The 15570-nt window shown below is 39.2% G+C and overlaps 1 protein-coding gene across 1 annotated transcript in view; it reads left to right on the forward strand.

Moving 5' to 3' along the window:
* Positions 1–1112: 1112 nt before the first annotated feature.
* EGF (epidermal growth factor) overlaps positions 1113–15570 on the forward strand; it is a 64035-nt gene continuing 49577 nt past the window's right edge. The window contains exons 1-4 of the mRNA XM_075150605.1: positions 1113–1414; positions 10680–10811; positions 14115–14314; positions 15299–15480. Of these exons, the coding sequence (XP_075006706.1) occupies positions 1288–1414; positions 10680–10811; positions 14115–14314; positions 15299–15480 (641 nt within the window). The 5' untranslated portion in view covers positions 1113–1287. The remainder of the gene's footprint in view (positions 1415–10679; positions 10812–14114; positions 14315–15298; positions 15481–15570) is intronic.

Here is a 15570-nt window from a genome sequence, read left to right on the forward strand (position 1 = left end):
AAATCACTTATGCTCATGCTCTGTGCTGGTCTGGGCCAAAGGACTGGGCAAAAGGAGATTTTTTTCAATACTGGAAGAATTATGAGCTTGATGCACCTGTAATTTCTCTAGTTTATATACCTCAGCAAAACAGGTGTAAAAGAGAACATTGCATCACAACAGTAGCCTCTTACAGCACTGATGTGTGCATATAAATGACTGCAACATGTGTGAGAGATGCAGACTCAGAACACGTTGCCTTGGTCTCTGACAGCAGGTATTTTCCTGGAAGTGCAGAAGGGCCAGATTCAGACCTGAGAGAGATGGTTGCAACTTCTTTGAAATCAGAGTTACAAACACATACCCTAGATCTGAACTTGACCTTAAGCCAATTTGTATTTCCAGTTGAAATATATCGGAGAAACCAGAGGGACTTTTTTTTTCTCTTTTTGCATGAAATGTTTTGATGACAAAGTTTGTTTCCGGTGGTAAAACACATGACAATATTAAAATGAATGCAACTAATCATGATTGAACAGGCACGGTAGAAACCTGCCTACAATCTCTGAGAAATAAAACTTAGCTGGCATGCTGCAGGTACTTCTCAAGCAGGAGGGGCTGCTTTTCTAAATCGACTGTATTTATTATGGGTGGCTGAGTATCTGCATTCTGGCTCAGTTCCCTGTAGTAAAGAACTGACCACATTACTATTTGCAAACACAGGGTTCACTCAAGTGGTACTAAAAAGAGAAGAGGTGGGGCAAGCGGAGCTTTAAAAAGAAAAGAGGAGTCCGTCCAAGTTTGTATGTAAAAAGCAACTGCGTTTTGGAGAAGGACGGTACCTGAAGATCTCGCTGCCTATACTCCACTGAGGGCTGTGGTGAACAGTTTTCCAAATTTGCTGCTTTTAAGATTTAAACAGCAACTTCGCTTGTTGCGAGGAAATTCACAGTGATCCTTGCGAGCATTGCTTTTAAGCTGTGTTAAATTTGTGGCAAGAGTGTCAGGCATTTCATACTTGGCTTCCAAAAAAGAAAAAAAAAAAAAAGAAAGAGAGAGAGAGAAAAAAACCGACGTGTGTGGGGAAGAAATCTCCCAGGAATTTCTTCAAGGTTGTAGTCAGACACAGTAAGGGCTAAAGTGAAAAGAAAATCAAGGCAAAGATAAAACTTGCTATTGTGATAAAATGTCTGAGCGTAAAGTGGGAGATTGCAGAAACCTTTTGGGATTACACATGCTCATCTTGTCCTGGATATGACTGAATACAAGCTAGTTTTTCTCTAGTGTCAATTCAAAACCCTCAAGATTATGTTTCTCTTCCTTGTTGCTTTTTTGCCAGTGGTTTTTAAAATTGGTTTTGTCAGCCTCTCAGCTCTGCAGCACTGGAACTGTCCTAATGGATACAGATTAAAGACTGAAAACTCTGCTTGTATAGGTAAGTTGCCAACCGTTCACAGATTAAGAAAACTGCATTTGTATTCTTTTAATTGAGCTTTATAATTTTCAAAGAGTTTTTTTACAGATTGCTTATGTGTTGTTCTGGCAGAATTGATAAATCCTCTTCTCAATATCTTCTGCTTCTCATAATAAACAGAACTCATTTTATTTAGTTTGTTTTTCAGAAATCAGTCACTTGTCTGTCAGTTTAACTATCAGAAAGCAGGATAAACTTTTATGTGATCATTAAGAGATCTGAACTGTTCCCTAGTTACCAAAATTCCTTGCCATAGCTTTAGTGTCTCCGTATTTTCAATACATGTGCACGCACATATTTGTGCTTCTATATATGTAAAATTTGTGTATAGGTGTATTTTTGTATTTCTATATGCATATAGAAGGAGTATTTTAATGATTATGTATTAGTATATACTTAGATGTGGGCTAGATAACTTTAAAAACTACTCTTTCTATGTTTATTGGTGTATGTAGATATATGTGCTTATATGTAATAATACGTCTGATACAATACATGAATCACAGGTGTGTTTGATACTGTAGTACTAAAGTCTGAGTGAAATATATGACACTAATATTAGTATAATCAGCTCCAGTGATTTGGAACATGTAAAATGCAGGTTCCTATTCTTTACAAAGTGTAAGACAAAGAATGACAGAACCCTTCTCCCTACCCTGCTATGTTGAAGTCCAATTATTTTTTAGAAAGCCAGAGCCAATGAAGTCGTGGGCTTTGCAGTAAGGAGGTGAGGAAATGCTCTGCAAGGATTCAAGCAAACAGACCTAATACTTGGAGTTAATGCTTTTGCCTTAGATTGCTTGGGCTTCAGAGGCTCTGACTCAGTTCTTGACATGATTCCAGTGATTTAATAACAGGTGCCTCCTTTGTGCATTCTGCCAAGAAATACCATCTTGTAAGCAGAAAATAGAAGTATGCATGTTAAATGCTCTTGTATTGAGAGAGGAGGAGCTAGGCGTTTTCTGTGTACAAATGATAAACCTGACTCAATGTTTATCTGAGCGCCAAACACACCTAGGGTGCTTCCACACTGATGCTTGAATTCAAATGAGACGTGTATTTCTGAAATGAATCTCCATACTGCCACCTCTCACTATGCTTGTCTTGACATTGCAGAGCACTCTCAAAGTGCACAAACTGGATTCCCTTTAGGCCAACCTAAACCAGAAGGTGTTCCTGTAGGAGAGCACCTATCCTCTCCGCTGTTGATGGCCATTTGGTCCATGGGGCCAGACTAGACCTCGTTCTCCGTAACCTCAACCTGAAATATATGCGGTGTGTATGTCATATCCTCAGCAACTGTTGCACTTTACACAGCCTCTCCTATAGATCCACACTATTTGCTAATATAGTATGTACCTAACTTCCACAAGCTAATGAGGATGTACATTAGTTATGACTTCTACATTACTGGGTTGCCCAATTAAGAGCTCACATATAACAGGAGAATCCTACTGACATGAAGGGAATTGCTTGGCTATTCTTTAATGAGTCAATGAGTACTCTAAATATTGACATTCAAAAGGCTGCAAAGATGTATTTTTTATTTCAGTTGACATATTTCACATATTGGTGTGCATCACTCTTCCATTACTGGAGACAATAACCTGCCCTGCATTATGTCTTTTCTGTTGAAAATTAGATACGTTCAGCTGCTGTATGAATGGGGGTACTCTAGGTAAAGCACCAAACCAGGATGGCCGGTAGCTCAGCAAACTCTGCAAGAAATAGTAATAGAAGTCGTCGTTTGCGTAAGAGCTAACGTTACTGTGCCGTACTCTGAGCAATTCCATGTAACATAGGATAAACGAAAAATGAGGTGTGCTAGGGTATCTTTTTAATTAGGGACCACTGGATTACAGGGGACTAAGCAAAGGTGAAGTTTTGACATGAAATGTAAGACTGAAGGATGCTTTGGTGGAATGGATTTCCCCTGTTCATTCCTCTCTGTGCTGGATACATGTCATGTGCTGACCAGAAGACCGGATGCATGATATTCTAGTTCATTAACTATGTGAGATAGAGGGTGCAGTGGAAGCAAGTGGTAGGAAGCTGGAGGCAGGCTTTGAAGGTAATAGTGGGGGTAAAAGTGGTGAGTGGGAGACATGACTCATACCACTGAACTGTGAACAATGACAGCAAGCTGAACTGTGGCTTGGCGACCATTCGTGGTGAGCTGTAATAAATATACCAATTGTAAAATGTTCTTTATCGTCTGTGACTGTGGTGGCATCCTGCCAGCCATAAGGACTACCCTGAATTGAGAAGGTGTCTGCTCTCTGTTAGTGAACTGTTACAAATGACACTTACTGGAAAGTGTGTAGGCTTTTCTAGACTTGTTTTCCATACTGCCACTGCAGATGAAGGTCTAGGTTGTGCTCTTCTTACATTGCTAAATAGCTCACTTCTTAATTAGTTCCTTTTATTTCTAGGGATATTCAAAGATCAAAGACCTTCTCATCCTGTGGAAGGATAATGAAATCTAACCCTAAATGTCTCACATAATTTTATACAGTTATTTTAAGAGAGATTATTTGAATCCTGACTTGGTATGCCAAGAGAGGAGAGGCCTTTCAGAGGGGCCATATGTCCCACAACAGCAAGGTTTATAAGAGAGAAAGTATGGGAGAACAGATCATGAGGTCAGAACAAGGCTAGTCTGGTGAATGAACATATCAATTTATTGGCAAGTTATGGTAGAATTGGAAGCATTTCTACAATTTTTGACATTGCCATCTTGATTTAATAATTTATTTTAAGCTGATGTCAGGACTGGGGACTCAGTTACCTTTAAATAACTCATCTTTCTTAGACCCCACTGAAAACATAGACCGTTTTACCTCTAAAGAAAAATGGTATGGGCTACACAGGAGTTATTATTCCTACAAGGTAAAAACATGTGCGCAGTTGGTCCTGGGAGAGCTTTGACTTCTAACATATTCGACCATGTAAGCATTCATGGTACACCAGGGGATGGGCCTGATGCCTGTTGGAATCTGTTGCCTGCGCCCCCCTGAAGTACTGCTTTAACAACACTATTTTTTATTCTCTCATGGTGTATAGATGCTTTCCCCACTCGAGACCAAAAAGTTTCACACATCTGAAGAAACCCCTCGAGCAGCCCCTTGCATTATCAATTTTAGACTAGATACTAGTGCCTGTTAGTCTTGGGCTACCCCAGGTAAATATATTGTGTTCTGGACACTGCAAGACTGGAGGTGTACTTTGGCTTCAGGGCTGACTTTGAATACTCACTTTGTAAGTTTTAAAAGTGAAGGAAGATAGTCATTTGGAAAAAAAAAACACAATACTGTAAAAAAGTTTTTGAAGAAGGCAAAACACAACCCACATTATTGAAGTTTACCTAATGGTAGGTTCTTAAATTCTGCACATCTCTACTAACTTCTGACATTAACTGATCAGACCTTGTCACTTCTTCAGGGCTAACATTCTGCACATTCCTACAGAGCTACAGCCTGCAATTGAAGGTGACAACTGCAGCTATCTAGGTCAGCTTCTTTGGTCAGATACTTCTTTCTGTGTCTCAAGTTTTCTCCTTTCTTACTGGTTCACCACTCTCTTACCACGGAGCACTGCTGATGCAGAATATTAAGTTATTCCTCTTTGTATTACATCTTTAAATTCACCTTAATTAGCTAAATCCTGGCTTCGCTTTGCTCCATACAGCCTTCTGAAGACACACTGTTAAAACTTCTTATGTTGTATTCTGAGAAATATGAAGTGTCAAAACCTTACTAATTCACAGCCATCCCCTTTCTTTGCAAGCATCGCATAAGGAGCAGTAAGAGCCAAAAAAATGGGCAACTGTATTGTCTACTCCTGTCATGACATAGGAATAAACCTGTTAAGACCCCACTGTATCCCTCTGTATTTCAGAAGGGCTGCAGTCGAGGCATGCTTGTTTCCTTGTTTTCAGTAGCTTCAGTTCCTTGTCTTCCAGCTAGCTCACTTCATATTATACTGCCCTGGGGAAAGATGCTTGAAAATATTGTTACCAAATAGTAGTCAGGAATTCTTGAACATGGGTCTGAACCCACAGACCAATTCATGAGAAGATTCCCATTGAATTCTCTGGAAATTGGATCCAGCTGAATGTGGACAAATACTTTAGCTGTAAAAACTTAGATCAAAATAGGAAGGAGGCGAATATGTTACAAGAAATGACAGAAATGGCATCACACATCACATGAAGCTTAACCCTGAAGAGGGCTAAGGGGCAGACTCCAGGACCAATGACTAATACTGCGAGACACATCATTGTTTGCTCAGTGGAAAATGGCAGATACTAATTTTGTGTTCTGTTTTAAACAAAACTGACTACTTTCTAGTATCTAATTTGAAACCTGATTTTAAAGGGGGCTGGATGACAGTATTTGCTGATGACTTTCAAAGAGGGCCAGATGATAGCCTCATGAAATTCATCTTCGAAAGGCAAGCCAATAACAGTATGTTGAAAGTTGCATGATTCAGGAAGCTGAGGTCCATTTTGTAGTTATTAATTTACATATAGAATTTATTTCGAAGACAAAACCAAAATATATTTTTTTCCATTTTAGTGCTCAAACCCTTGATATCTGAGTCCAGAAAGGTAGAAAACTAAAGATATTGTAGTCCCTTGAGATCTTTTTTGCCATTTCTTTTCAAGATGTCTACAAGTGATTTCTGAATTTTATTTCAATTCTAAATTTGATTCTAATTTATACTTAATTAAATCATATGATTGCTCTTGCTGTCATATCTGTGATATGATCACCTCTGTGGCTCTGGACTGGAAGAGGTCAGGAGTTGATAACCACCTTATTGTATTCACATTGATTTCTTACCATAGTATTCGAGCACTTCACAGCCTCTATCCTCTCAAAAATTGTGAGTGATCAGGTTGTACTTTAAACCTCATTTAAAATTAGAGAGAGAAGACACTGAGCTATGCCTCATCTATTTTATTGTGACCTGCTGATAGATGGAGCATCTTTTTCCATTTCTGGCTATCTTCTGATCTTGGAGATGTATGCTTTTAACAAAATAGATAAAAGGGATGGGCTGCTTTCACCCAGATGAAATTTCATGTTCAACCTTGTTGAAAGATTACGATAGTGGCTAGATATAGCTAGATTGAATTAATCCCCAGGAACCAAATTTGAGTGAGGTTATTTGAGTGTGTGTATCTGCACATGTATATTTTATGTATCTAAAGTATGTATCTGGGGCCATAATGAAACTCAAGTTCTGGCTCACTGTGGTTTCTCTGTATCCCTGCCAGGCATACTAATGCTTCACCTTCTGCAATCAGAGCATTTCTCAGGGCTCTCAATAAAGTAGCATATTTGTATGCAAAGTCATTGAGAGCTGCCAACATCATGATGACATGATTCATCGTTTTTGCTGATTCTCAAGGCATTTTTTGCATAAAGAAGCCTTTGAGAACTGAGCAGAACCTCATTCTTCCTTTCAGGGCTGGCTGTCAGGGCACTGCAGACAGCTTTTGTGTTCACTAAGCCGATTTCTTTCACAGGGTAAAGTTCCCACTGGGGATGTGGTTGCCAGGACACGTAAAACAGCTACAGCAGGATGCAGCTCTGTGCTTTGCTTTGGCACTAAGAGTGCAGGTGAAGGCACTGCTAGTTACACCCGATGGATGGTTTTATGATCGAGTTCTCCTAAACCTTAAGAAACAGCTTTTCTTTTTTTTTTTTTTTTTTGGACTTTAAGCAAAGAAGAGAGCATGTTAAGCATAGGACCCTCTTCCATTGTTAGCGCCATAAAAGCTGAATGTCCACAGCGCTGCAGCGTGTTTTACAATAGTGTTGTGTCTGTTGGCGCTTCCTGTTTACCGCTGGAAGGGGCATTCTCTGGTGGGCCAGCCGCCTGTCACCGCTGCGCCCCTTGTCTTTTATTGGGCAGTTATTCTTCCACTATAGCCTTTCTTCAGCTGGAGCGATTGCTCTTTTTTCAGTATGTGTGGGATTTGCTTTATTATGTGAACTTTGGTGGTGATGAAAATGGGCAGATTGATAACCCTGAAATCCTCTCTTCAAGTACAATTACTGGGGAGGCAGTGTAAATTCTTGTGGCCTGATCAATCAGCGTGCTTTTTCTTGGAGAGTCAGTTTTTTACACTGATATAAAGCTGGAAAATCCATCCTGTAAATAACAGGTCATTGTCCAGTTACCTTGGTACATAGCTCAGTAACCTGTGCTTGGTTAAGGCATGTCTGCCCAGTCTGATCTTAACTTGAGAATATCCACTGATGTTTTTCAGACCTTCACAGGATTTTTTTGGTAGCTAGTTCCCTTAGTGAATCACATTTCCTGTTAAAATGTGAATTTAATGTCTAAATTTGATTTCCCTGGCTTCAATTCTCAGCCATCAGTCCTTGTTAAATCTTCCCTGCAAAAGATTATAGTGTTCTTTAGAAAATCTGGTAATTTTCCTTTGTGAAGGTATTTATATACTGTGATCAATCCTTCTTCCAAGCTTCTTTCTGATAATCTAAGCAGACTGAGCTCTTTAAGTGTCTCACAGAAAGGCACTTTTCCTTACCCTCAAATCAGGCTTTTTACCCGTGTTGTACACACTTTCTAATTTTTCAGGATCCTTTAAGAACCACTATCTGAGAAATACAAACAGCATGCCAATATAGTCTGACCACTGCCAGAAGTAAAATTATTTCCCCACTGTCATTCATTTCTCCTGTGTTTATATGTGTTGTGATTTAAACTTTCTTGCCCAGTAACATGCTAAGAGGTCAGCTTTCTGTCCAGTAGGAACACAAACCCTTTTCAGATTAAGCAGTCTTCCAGATACGATCTGTAGGTCAGGCCTATCTTTCTTATTCATATTTAATGTGCTCTTTATTGTGATTGAATAATAGTTCTTTCATCAGTGTTTCACATTGCTTAGTCAAATGACCTCTGTCTTTAGCAATCTTACATCTACACAGTTGCCTTTATCATCCATAATTGTGATTTCCTCAGAGAAATAACATCATGTTTATTTAACAAGCCACTATTGTCATAAAAGTATATTGACTAATATGAACTACATTATAGCCTTTTCAAGAGTCTTGCACCTGCTTTTGTACTGGTGACTAGATCAGATTAACTCTCCGGCTTAGTCAGCCCGTTACTCCATTTGAAAACCAGCGCATCAGGGAGAGATACAGTGTTCATGCCTGCAGACTCCTTCACGTCTCAACACTGACAGCAGCTGTGACAATGAGCTGAGGTCACCAAAGCCCTCCTGTACGGGTTATCAAAAAGCCCTTTAGTTTTAATGACATCCAGGCAATGTTAGCCAGGAGTAGCTAGTTTTAAACTGGCAACCTGGAGCTCACGGTTTCTGTAGCCCATTAACAAACTTCTAAGCCAGTCAAGCCTTTCTAGAGGGGATTTGGAAGAGTTACTCCTTTAATGCTGTGGAGAATGGCATGTGCATCCCTAGTACGTGTGGGAAAATATGCTCCTGAAAGCTGATTGTTTGAAGAAGATTGTGGGTTAGAATTAGAGTGCTTTATGGAACTAAGTTGCTGAAAATGCTTCTGCTTTACCTTCATAATCTGTTCAACAGAAATCGGTTGTGTGTGCTCTGATTTCGTTTCATATATTGTCAAATTAGTTCATCTGCTACATGGAACATAACGTTGGGGGAAAACTCTGAAAACAATACGGAAACATTCCCTAGTCTGTACAGACATGTTAGGTGCCTGGAAAGCATTGACATTCTTTTTGAACAACTTTGATACCTGACACAGAAGAAACCCCTGAACACTTCTGCTGCAGGTAGTTTTTTTAAAGCAGTTAAAGGAGACCGTTTCCCAGACCCACGGGATATCAGAGATCTGGTTGCTTAGCTCTCCTTAGGTTACTGAGACAGAAAGTTTCTTTCAAAGTGCTGGTGTGAGTTGATTAAATTGCAGTTCCTTGTAGTTACCATGAGGTGCCATTTCCAACCTTCTTTGAGCTAGGGGAATCCTCACCTAACACTCACAGAACTCCTGAAGCACTGTGATAATTTGCACTTGATTTAGATGATCATCTAAGATCCTATTCCACTGCCCAAAATTCTTGATCAGGAATACAATTAAAAAAAAAAAAAAATTGTTGTCAGCTATACTTGCAATAACTCAATACATATATGTATTTTTGGTTATGAATCAATGTCCTTTAGTGACTTAATCAAATGCGTCTCTAAAAAAATTTGTGTTGATTCCTTTTTTCCTGCATGTGCAAAGTCAGACGATAAAACCCAGAACAAAAGCCACTGACATCAAATAGATCTTGGGCAGGGAAAAAGCTGCTCCTTAGAGCAACCCTCACAGTGGTTATACAAGAAATATACCAGGATATGGTACTGCCAGATGTCAAGTACCTCGGGAAGTTACTATCAGATGTATTTGTTTTCAGTAGGAACCGAAATCTAAATTTTCTGGGACAATCATCCATGGTACTGCTATAGGGTTAATTTCTTTCCCCTTAGTGTCAAATATGCTCCTCAGTGGTGACATTTTTTTGAAAAATAAAGTCCTTAATTTAGGACTTAATTAATAGTTACTGCCTCAAGCCCTGATAAAACACCATAAATAGGTCAAATATCTTTTAATTCCTAAAGGCTGTAGCCTAATCTACCAGTTAAAAGCCAAGTTTCTAATTAGTTTGCTTGTTTCCTTGGTTTGGACTTGTTGCTGTCAGAACATAGTAGGGTTTTTAGTGTTTTGTATGTATTTTTGAGAGTTGACTCAAACCAAAAGGAGCTCAATGTGGAACTCAGTGCTGTGGCAGTCTGTTTGCTGCTTTGCTGTTTTGCAGAGTCCGTTAATTTGTTGGCAAAATTATTACTGTAGAAGCAGCTGCAGGCATCATTTGCATAGCAAATGATAATGCAAATCACAGAAATGGAGTACGAGGCAAGTCTGTTCGCTGTGTTTGGGCAATCAGAGACCAGAGTGCCCAGACACTAGGGAGAATGGTAATTTCCCTGGACAGTTTTCTAAAAAAAAAAAAATATCACTGTGCATGTGATAACGGACAAAACAATAATTCTTAAACCAATGCACGAAGCAATACACCCATCCTCCTCTCCTTTTTTAGTGATGGGATATTAAATTTTGTGACCAATTAGATAACTATGTCAAGGATATTCTTTCTCTTTGCTCTTTGCTGGTTTTGCTAGCTGAATTTTCCTGATCTGTTCAAAAATACGTTTCAGATATCGATGAGTGCCTTGAAGGCGGTTTGGGAACCTGTGGCCAAACCTGTATCAATGTTCCAGGGTCTTACATCTGCTCCTGTTTGCCTGGCTACACTTTGGATATTGACAAACGGTCTTGCTATGTGAATGGTAAGGTCATTTTCTTTTTTGACAACTAAAAAAGAGCTTTAGAGATTTAGTTAGCATTATTTTTCAAAGTGAACCATGCCTGGCTGGTTCCTACTGGACCAGTGACTGGGGTGCTCTGGTTCGCTTAGTACTTCCAGGAAAAGATGGCAGTACACAAGATTTTGCTACCTTTGCCTCTCTCAGTGTGTTGGTGTTGATGTCCTTCCAGTGCGTTTAGGTTCTAGGGACAGTGCTATGAAATCATAAGCAGGAAGCCCTTATTTTTGGTTTGGCCCATTGGCGGTTTCTTAGTAAACATGAGTGCTACTGTGAGTTCTTTCTCTCCTTCGCTCTGTCCTGAGTGTATAAATTGATTTTTGAATTTATAAGATGCATTTAAATTTTAAAAATTTTTAACCCTTCTAAGAGGAATATATCCATAGTTATTGCCTTTGAATAACCTTCATTTTGTCCTCAATTGATGTTACCCAGGGAAAAAAATCTAGCTGGATTTTATTGATTGGTTTAACCCTATATTGCGTCTAGAGTATGAGGTGGAAGTGCTCTGAAGTTCACCTCTCACCTCTCCACCTTGTTTTCCTGAATGTCTGGTTTTGGTTCCTGTCTGGGATATGCTACAGCTCCCTTCTGATCCAGGAGCTCAGGTTTTCTTTTTCTGACTAATGTTTGCCTGGGACTCTCACTAATGCAGAGATGGGATGTGACAGGGCACGTTTCTGACCCAAGAAGTAGGAGATGTACTTGAGTCCCTGTGCATGTAGCCTTTGGGACCATGAACATAACCAAAAGCATTCTGTGCAGCTCCCAAATTGGCACCAACATGATTACTTCAGTCAGCTCCTAGAATCATCATTATTGACACATGACTCACAAAGACCCAAGCTGCATTTTTTGTAGTCCTGTCTAAACATCTCTAGCCCCTTAAATAGAATTTTTTTTTTTTAATCAAATGTTTTGTAAACTCTTCACTTCCTAACTGAAGAGAAGTGAAAAAAACCATGTTACCTCACAGTGATATATGTGCACAGGTATCTTTCAAAGAACAATCCTACCTTAATATTGGAGGACTTCAACTTTTTTAAACATTATTGCTAACATTTATAGCACTACTAGAAAGTGAGTGACGGTTCAAGAGCCACTGTGATGGATAAGGAACCCTTATACTAGGTATAAACCCTTCTATAGGGGGTACACCAAGTGTACACCCTCATGTTTTAAAGACAGGAAGCTCTTTGATTGAGGTGTTGTCTACCTGTTCATTAAACCCCTGATAAAATTAAGTCCCAAATCTGACTGGTGCCTCTGCAATCCAAGTTAGATCTGTTTGATCCCTGTTCCATTTACAGCCCTCATTCATGGGTGCCTGGTAGGAAATTCAGAGAATGGAAAGGACAAAAACGAAGTATATAAATGCTCTTGGTCAATTAATTGGCAAAAATGCAGGCAGTACAGCTGTCAAATTCCTGAGATAAATCAACCTTGCTATACTTCACCGTTCATTTACCATTTACGTAAAGCAAATCTTCATAGTTTAAATATTCTCACATGGGGTTGCTCAGTGCAAATAGCAGCAGAAAAGGGGAGTTACTAAAATTTGAGAAGCAGCTGTTATAACTGGGTGATAGCTTGAAAACTTGAGATACAAAACAGTCTGTTAGTATAGAAACAGAGTGCTGGTCATCTTCCTTGTGAACAGAAGAAAATTGCATCTTGAGTGCTTGTCAGAAATTTCTGCCTAACTTGCTCTTCATTTGGAGAAATCAAAATTGGTCTCATTCCTCTGCTGTGAAAAGGGTTGAATCAAGCAACCTTACAACCATGACGAAGATGGAGCATCTGGCTAAAATTTGTAGAAGTGATGTCTATTGAGTTTAAAGCCTCAGGTTTCATGCTAATAGTAAAGATATTTAGTTAAAAGGTTGCAAATCTGGTCAATAAAACCAGATTAATTTTCAAAAGTATAGGTGCAGGAAAACTGATGATAGTGCACCTTTGATGATATCCATCCTTGATAAATAGAGAGTCACTCTGCATTGCAGGAAGATCAATTCAACAAGTGATTAGAGAGGCTTGAAAGTTGTCATTCTCTTGGATCTATATCAATAATTGCATTTCAAAGTCACTTTGTTAGAGCATTGCTTGTATGCCATGATCTGTTGTTTCAGGCAACCATGTTATAAATCCCCACCATTACCACCGCAATGGACTTTCCTCTTTGAATGTTGTTTTAGTGGTAAATTAAGGACTAGTCTGTATACCCCCTTTTTTTTTTATTTTTTAAACTAGGAAAAAAACACATTTCTTTTTAAACTGAAGGCTAAAATGTGACTGGTTACATAAAAACTCCTTTCCTCTACCACAAACTTGATAGACATCCATAATATTCAAATTGCCTGAAAGAAAACCATTGTGGTTTGGAAATGCAGTTAAGGTTCCCTGGGCAATCTTAACCCTGCCCTATGGTGATATGCTAAAATTAACAAAGAGGACTTGATAAAACTGGGTTAGTGTAGTCTGCAGCCCCAACCGTTATGTTCTACTAATTGTACTTCCATACTTATCACCTTGTTTTAACGCTCCATTAAGGCTATTTGGACCATTCTAGTTGCTCATCATTTTCAACCTTAATTGGAATTTGGGCCATAATTGGAACACCTTTCATTTTAACGTATTTTATGTTAAGTTACTGATACGCTCTTACCCTTCACTCAGTACGAATACAGTTGTTGTCTGGAAGGAGTTGTTGCTGTTGAGCTGTAGGATTTTTAAGTACAGGTCTTTTGGTTTCCTTCAGCCCTTTGCATCACAAGAAACCTCCACAGTCTCTAGCTTCTTCCAATGCCCTGTCTTGGGATCTTCAATTTCCCTATTTAGATAGTTAAAGTGAGACCCTAGACCACCTCTCTGTGATAAATTCTTGCTGTAGCACAGTAGTTGGAAGCGGTCTTCAACTTGGAGATGCATCCATGGCATAATTCTTCCAACCTCTGTTGGCACGCATGCAATGGTTCTTCTGATCTCTGACTAGGCTGTAGGATTCAGGATTAGTGGTAACAACCACTACAGTCTCAGTTTCATGACTCAGATTTTTGACCTAACTTTCAGCATTAAATGTGAAAGCACCATTACATTTATATCTTATTGGTTCTCTGTGATATGCCTGGAAAGTTATCATTAAAATATGAGACAGATGGTTAGATCCCGAACATTCTCTTTGGCTAGTATAATACTGATAAGAACTTAATGCAGCAAAAGTGCAACGCTTATCTATTAATTGGTCTCTTTTTGTTTTCTCCACACCAGACCCTGCACCATTCCTACTTTTTAGCCATGGAAATGCCATCTTTAGAATTGACACTGAAGGGACCAATCACGAAAGATTGGTGGCTGATACTGGTCAGTCAACGCTTATGGATTTTCATTATACAGAAGACAAAGTGTATTGGGCAGACTCTGAAAGGCGATTACTTCAAAGAATTCACCTCAATGGCACAAAACGAGAGGTAAAGTAATCAATTCTCTGGAATTCTCCAAGTTAATGGGCATAAAACCCTCCATGGAAACCACCTGCTCTTTAGGTACAATTCTGCCATTCCTGTTCATTGATTAGCACTTCAGACTTATTAAATAGTTTTTGCTGTAGTAATAGTTGTGCTTCTGAGTCTAGGCTGTTTTACTGGCATTCACAGTACATTTAGTATTTTCTGGGGATCAAGTGAAGGGGAGTTGAAAATGAAGGAGAGGAAATTCAGACAAACTAAAGCTTTGAAGACAATAATGTTTCTATCAGTTTTAAATTAATCCCTGGCATTATGGAAGTTTGTCTTCCATATTACTGTAACACAAACGGGCACAAATGGTATGAGAAGAATGTGCTTGAATTCCTACTCATTTTTTCTCAAACCTTTTATTGGCTTCCATGGTTGCATAAATGCTTCTTTTAGCACTTCATCCTTTGTTCGGAAAAAGCTGTGCAGTTCATTGCAGCTGGCTGATTATGAATGGCAGACAGGCTGTTGTGGCTGAACTTTGATACTGTGAGAGCTTGCTTTTGTTTGAGAGAGATTGCCAGTGTTCCTGTACCCATGTGGAGTCTTCACTGATGTATTTTATGCTGATTTTTAAGGATCAAGGTCCAGCAACAGTGCCTTAGGAAGTCTTCCATCTGTAACAGTACAGGTCTGGGTACTTCATAGAGTGACAAATGCAAGAAGTTGTAGCTAAAAGATTAGTCCACTGTATTTCTCATGGAGAACAGTTTCCCCTTTCTCAGGGAGTCACGCAATTCAGAAGGGGTATGTGTAAGTACAAAGACCAAATGAAAGTGATTAAAGAATAAGAAAGAGAAATATTGACAGGTCTGAGCGAAAATGAAGCAGGCGAAGGAACGAAATGGGAAGCTTCAGCCTGGCACTGTATTCCCTATATTGAAAGTCAAGTCTAGGGTAATCATTGGGATACTTCTTGTCAACTTTTTTCGTTTACAGAGACTATGTTACATAGACAAAGGCATTTCGGGATTTGCTATTGACTGGATAAATCAAGACATTCTCTGGGCCAATAGACAGAAAGCAACTATAGAAGTGACAGACATGAATGGGAAGAAACGCCGAGTTCTTCTAAGAGATGTTGGTCATCCCACAAAGATTACCATTGATGCTGAGCAAAGGTAATTTTAACTAGGTTAGTAATTTCATTGAAATGGACTCAAAATATGCAAAGTACTATGATTGCGGTTTATGGGCTGCTGGGCTAGTCT

Source organism: Calonectris borealis, chromosome 4, assembly GCF_964195595.1.
Source record: "Calonectris borealis chromosome 4, bCalBor7.hap1.2, whole genome shotgun sequence".
NCBI lineage: Eukaryota > Metazoa > Chordata > Aves > Procellariiformes > Procellariidae > Calonectris > Calonectris borealis.